The sequence below is a fragment of the Centruroides vittatus genome, unplaced genomic scaffold (assembly GCF_030686945.1).
Source record: "Centruroides vittatus isolate TY-2023 unplaced genomic scaffold, ASM3068694v2 contig_152, whole genome shotgun sequence".
In the NCBI taxonomy this organism is placed as follows: Eukaryota; Metazoa; Arthropoda; class Arachnida; order Scorpiones; family Buthidae; genus Centruroides; species Centruroides vittatus.
The window spans coordinates 229,583-236,182 of NW_027120940.1; the positions used below are offsets into that span (position 1 = coordinate 229,583).

A 6,600-nucleotide genomic window follows, 5' to 3' on the forward strand; every position below is an offset into this window, starting at 1 on the left:
AGCAGGCACTGAAAAGTACAAAAAATTAATAAACAAAACTAGAAAAGAATCATGGAAAAAATTCTGCACAGAATCAAATGCTAAAGGACCATGGAACTCCCATACTATCTAATAATTAAAAAACGAAAAGGTACATCAATCCCTGACATACTGTTACCTGATAATACAAATAATACAAATATGGACATCAAGCATAATATTAAAAATATTTTAAACTTCCACTTCCCTGAGGACTTACATTTTCAGGACACAGAAGAACAAAATCAAATCAGGAAAGTAATGAAGACGAAATAACCACAGCAGACAACAAACTTTTTACAGGAAGGGAAATACAAGAAGCATTAAGATCAATGGCCAATAAAAAATCACCAGGAATTGATGGCATAACAGCAGAAATGCTAAAAGAAAGTTTTAAAGAGATACCTATGGCATATGTTCACTTACTAAATACTTGTTTATCAACTGGATTTTTCCCGACGAGTTGGAAAATTGCTAATATAAAATTGATCCCTAAGACTGACAACCCAAGTTCACCAAGCAATTACAGACCAATCAGTTTACTCCCATCTATGGGGAAACTTTTAGATGGACTTATGATCAATCGAATCAATTGGCATCTTTACTCCACTAATAATCAAAATGAAAAACGATATGGCTTTAGGCCAGGCCAATCAATGGTTGAAGCTGCACTCAGAGTAAAAGAAATTGTACACACAGCATGGAACAGCAACTATCATACTTTAATAGTAAGTATTGACTTCCAAAAAGCTTTTAATCACTTGTGGTGGCCAAGTGTCATGGATAGATTAAGGAAGGTCAACTGCCCGAAAAATCTCTATAAATTAACAAAGAATTACCTAAATGGAAGAAAAATAATATACAAAAGTAATTATATCACAATGGAAAGAACAACTAACCGGGGATGTCCCCAGGGCTCAAGAAGCGGCCTGGGCTCTGGAACCTGGTATTTGATGATCTACTCAACTCTGTTAAGGAAACTAATAACTTTCACATACAAGCGTTTGCTGATGACCTCATCCTAATGGTATCACATCAAAATATTGACAAGCTAACGGATATGGCAAATAAATACATGAACGAAATATACTGTTGGAGCAAAAAAAATAAACTCCCTATAAATTACGAAAAATGCTCTGCAATCTTATGCACAAGGAAAAACAAAACGACTAAAATCCAAAGGCCACCGAGAATATTCATTAACAAAAATAGAATTAAAATAGAACAACAATTAAAATACTCATGAGTAATTTTCGACGAAAAACTTAACTGGCACTGCCACATAAAAGAAATCTGTAAACACATGGAAAAGAAGGCAAACCTAATAAACTGGATAGCAGCAAAAAACTGGGGATTAAACTATAAAAACTGTGGGCTACTTTATAAAGCAGCTTTCGAACCAGCCATCCTGTACACAGCTTCAGTTTGGAGCGAAGCAATAAAAAACATTCACATGAGAAATAAGCTGGCTTCTCTACAAAGGAAATACACAATACAAATTGTTAAAGCTTACAATACTGCACCATCAAATGCGCTTCTTGTACTGGCCAATATTCTTCCTCTACATATTCAAGCTAAAATACTATCATGGCACTGGCAACTGACAACTTCAAACTACAACAGCAACGAAAATGCAAATGAAACGACAACAAATATAATAAAAGATATTAAAAGGACTATATTTGCTAATAAAACTCAGCAACAAAATAAAATTGATAGAAAGCTTAACAAACAAGAAACTTTAAAACATCCTGCAGAAGAACCTAACTACTATATCCTTTGGGACCCAGAAGAATCACTAAACCTTCACACTAATTATACCATCTATACAGATGGGTCCAAAAACCAAAATGGAACTGGATCAGGCTTCAATATCAGAAATTCAAAAAATCGTACTATTTACCAAAGTTACCAACATCTCGCACCTTACTGTACAAACTCTGAAGCCGAAATGTGGGCTATTTATTCGGCATTACAATATATAATAAATAATACTGATAAGTACAAAAAGACAATAAAAATCTTAACTGACAGCAAAAAGATTCTTCACTTAATGAACAACCAAAAGAAACTGACATGCCTTGGTCACCACATGATAACAACTGCAGGAAATCTTGGAAATAAAAGGAAATTATTTATTGGCTGGCTCCCATCACATACTGGGATTGAGGGGAATGAAGTTGCAGATAAACTAGCGAAACTGAACACTAGGAAAAGTAATTACTATTCCTTTAGTAACATTCCTCTTTCTATAGTGAAAAATCAACTCACCAGCTTTGCCAACAATATTTGGCAAGAAGAATGGCAATCCTCAAACACAGGAAGAAGCTGTTATATAATTATACCAAGTATAAAAGACAGACAGAAAACTAAGCACTTCACTCCCGACAAAAATTCTACTCAGATTCTAACGGGACACAGGAATTTCCCCGCCTATTTACACAGAATTGGAAAGAGAAGTTCAGATAAATGTAACTGTGGTGAGGTGGGAGACGCAAACCACTACCTTTTTCATTGTATAATTTATGACCAATTGCGACTAAAAGTAATTAAGAACTGCTTATCAAAGGGAATCATCTGGCCACCAGATCCCCCCCAAATACTCAAAGATAAAGACTTATGGAAGGAGATGATGAGCTTTATCAACAAAACAGGAATTCTGGAACCATCCCACGTTTAAACAGAAAATTAGGATCTCTTGCTTCTTTGCGAGAGTCCGTGTTCGATCCCGAGTTAAATCCTCCTCCAATATGGAGTTGAGCCCCTGTACCGTCGGTGCCACCATATAGCACCTGGTCTGCAGTACCAACATGGGGCGGGATCGAGCACGAGGGAGCGCTGCTGGAAAGCCACTATTGGTCTCAGGTATGGCCAAAGTCGCCAACATCTATAGTGTCTATATCCTCTTTATTTCGCCGGATTTCAGAAGTTATCCCACACGTGTTACGTTCCTCCAAGGCTCTCACATTTGAGACCGCTTTCAAATTAGCCCTCACCCACTCAAGTAGAGTGGGATTTTGCTACCTTTGTTTATAACTGTTAATAGCACAACTGTTTCGCTGTTTCTCCTTGTCTGGTAGCAGTTTAAGTATTGAACTCGACTCTGTTTGTACGACCAAATCGTCTGCATCTATTGTCTTTGTAACCAAGTAATCAATTGTATTCTATTGTTTGTAAACTTGTAAATATGTTATTGTTTCTAATAAACTACCGATGCAGGCGCTCTGGGGTCTCATGCCTATTTTCACCACTTTCCTATCTCACTATTTTTCACACTTCGCACCTCATGCTTTCTCTTCTTTCCTTTTCTATAGGGCTATGTCCGTAGCAAAAAAACAGACAGCCCTCTTACCTCTTTAGTACAAGTGTCTATAGGAAAGGGAAAGGGCGTCGAGTCGCCAGTGAGGGAAATTGTGCTAACTTGGGCTCTGTTTCAAACTGTGATTCCGGCGGGAATTTTTGGAGTACATGCGAATGTGATATACCGTTGGATAGTGTTCTTCAAGAGGATCACGATGGTGTCAAGATTGGGTTCCTAAAACTAAATTTTGGGAAGTTACGAGCAACGGAAGTTTTGGAAAATCGGGACCGTTTTTCCGGAAGAACTCAACCGCTTAACCGGAAAATTCGACGGCATCTTGTTCAAGCCTCATCTGTGAGTACTGTCTATAAATTTTGTTTAATTTGGCCCACTAGTATTCGAGTTATTTAACTTTATCCGCTACCATCAATCGGCCCGCATCGGGCTTACTATACGTAATCCGAGGCTCAAAATTGGGTGGTACGAAGTAGCTTATTCGTGTAGTTGTCTGCCAAAGTTTCGAGCGGCTACGACTAATAGTTTTCGATCTATAACGATTCTTAAATTTCATCACTTCATCACTCAACAGGTCGTTGACCTCGCTCGTTACAACGAACTTCTAACGGTTACTTAGCAGGGAGGTGCTATTTTTAGCACTTATATTAACGTTTGATATTCGTAATGGATAGCTCAGAAACGGATTCGAATGTGGAGATTAATTTGGAAGAAGGTGACAATGAGATTATTGAGAATTTTATTAAGGGATCACACAAGATAGTGAAAAAAGTTAAAAGTTATATCGCAGCTAATCCCAATGGGCGTTTATCAACGGGCGAACACAAACGCTTTATCATCCAGCAAATGAAAAATATTATTGAACTGGCAGAAACAACACTAAAGGAGAATATTAAATCTGACCAAACAGCAGAGAAAGGGACAGGAACGGACACAAAGGAGGATACAATAGAGTTAATTAATAAGAACAATGAGAATATCATGAAGGCCATAAAAGAAGTTAGAAACGAAATTACCGAACTGAGGAACATAACAAAAGAGAACCAACAAAACAAAGAGAGGAAACAAAATACACAAGCTGACCTCACCGAGTTAATAAAAAATAATACTGCGAAAACAATAGAAGCAATAACGAATGTAAAGGGGGAGATCAATACACTGAGTGAGGCAGTTTCGGGCCAGCAGACTGCGGCTAAAGAGCAGACTAAAAGTTATAGTGACGCTTTAAAATCAAAGACCAGGGAGCCACCAATGCCACAATACACGGTTATAGTATACAGTAAGAACCCAGAGGACAACGCTAAGAGAACACAAGAGATCTTAACAGGAAAAGTAGACCCGACTAAACTCGGAATAGGGGTTAAGAGGATCAGGAAAATTAAAAATGGAGGAGTAGCAGTAGACTTATGTGGAACTGACAAGATGATGACCCTCGCCGAGGACTTGACGAGAATACCGGAACTTAGGGTCATAAGTAAAAAAAAGTAGACTCCCAATAATGAAATTAATGGCAGTACCGAGATATATCAAAAAGGAAGAAATTATAACAAAGATGTATCAGCAGAACTTCTGCTTTTACAACGACGTGTCTCCTGACGTACTGGACTCTCAGATTAACGTGAAATTTGCAATTCCACAAAAAGGGGGAGATAACGTTACTTGGATCATGGAAGTTACACCAATGATCAAAGAATTGATGATCAACAAAGGAAAAATAAATATCGGTTGGTCGAGATGCACAGTTAAGGAATACTACCCCATAGTCAGATGCTTCAAGTGCTTAGCGTTCGGGCATTTCGCACAAAACTGTCAACAGAAAGACGTTACCTGCAGTCATTGCAAAGGGAGTCACCTGTTCAATAACTGTAAGAATGAAGCAGAAGCGAATTGCGTCAACTGTCAACGCAGAAACATCACCAACTGTCATCATAACGCCATGGACAAGCATCGCCCGTGCCTGATGAAGGAATGGGAGAAATTCACTTAGGCCGGAGTTACGAGACCGCTTTTGGCTTAGGTTGCTGCCCCCCCTGCGGGAGCCCGTGCTTGATCCCGGGTGGATTCCTCCTCCTCAGTAAAGTTGAGCCCCGGCACCGTCGGTGCCATCACAGCGCACCTGGATGCGGTGTCAACATGAAGCGGAATTGGGCGCGGGGGACCGCTGCTAGGGGAGCTTCCTCTCCGAGGTATTCCCGCCATTAAATTCCTACACTGCCTGTATTTCGCACCTTCCTTCATTGCAAGCAGCAATGTTCATCTTTCATCATTCATCGTGTTTGCATCATCCTTCCTGCTCGGCGCCAACTGCAATCGGCTTTCGTGTTCAACATGCAAGCAACCATGTTTTCTCGTTTCCGTCATCAACCACCAATTGAGTGTTTGTCATTAAAGTAGCTGTTCTCAATACCAAATGGGTATTCATGTCAGTTGCCGCCTTTTATTCACCTTGTAAATAATGTATATACTGTTTATATGTTTGTATTCTCTTTTTGTTCTCAATAAACAGACTCGACGCGGCTCATGACCTCCTTCTTCCTCTTATTTTCTCTTCTCACTGTCTTCATCCCCCGTCAGCACCTGCCAACTTTCTTTCACTAAGTCTACCTTCTTCTCACTTCATTTCATCCCCTTTGAAAATATACCAAGGAGTAATGCCTCCTATCACCTTTCGTACAGTATGTCTATAGGAAAGGGATTCTGGTTCCAGCTTTCGAAGAGGTAAGTTGTGTGTTCTCTTGCTTCTGACCAGGATATTCTCTAAGTTTTTAGGTGTTAGGCCTAACATTAGGCTTAGCTAGCTCTGTGTAGTGTTAAGGTATAGCTAGTTAGTCCTAAGTTAGGGTTAGCTAGGCTGTTAGGCTTAGCTCTTCTAAGCCTAACTTTTTCTCCCATTTTATTTGGGAAACTTTTGGATTTGGAAGCCTGCCAAATTGGCTTCCTCGGCTGTGTCATCGTTTGAAGACATCAGTGGAGCCATTTTGGATACTGTGTTTGTGTTTGTGCTCTGTGGATACAAGTGTTATGTCACCATTACATCTTCTGTGTTGTGTCTGGATTTCTTGTTTGTGTTTTGTGTTGTGGACACCTTCGTCTGCTTTTCGTTTACTTGGGGAGACCCGCTAAACAGCAGACCGGCCCCCCCATCGCCTTCCCAACCGCCCGTGCTGACTGGTGTCAGTGTCAGCACTTGTCGCCGTCGAGAGGGCCAGGTAAGACTTACTTGACTCAGCTTTGGGACTAGCCATCCTTTCGGTTGGTTTTCCTGA

The 6,600-nt window shown here is 39.8% G+C and overlaps 1 protein-coding gene across 1 annotated transcript; it reads left to right on the plus strand.

Moving 5' to 3' along the window:
- Nucleotides 1-1,321: 1,321 nt before the first annotated feature.
- LOC136968755 (uncharacterized) lies at nucleotides 1,322-2,698 on the plus strand. Its single transcript, XM_067262784.1, has one exon. The coding sequence runs from the start codon at nucleotides 1,322-1,324 to the stop codon at nucleotides 2,696-2,698; it is 1,377 nt and encodes a 458-aa protein (XP_067118885.1).
- Nucleotides 2,699-6,600: the final 3,902 nt, after the last annotated feature.

Excerpts from the sequence above, each read along its gene's own strand:
- LOC136968755 (XM_067262784.1), top strand. The coding sequence starts at position 1,322 with ATGGAAAAGAAGGCAAACCTAATAAACTGGATAGCAGCAAAAAACTGG.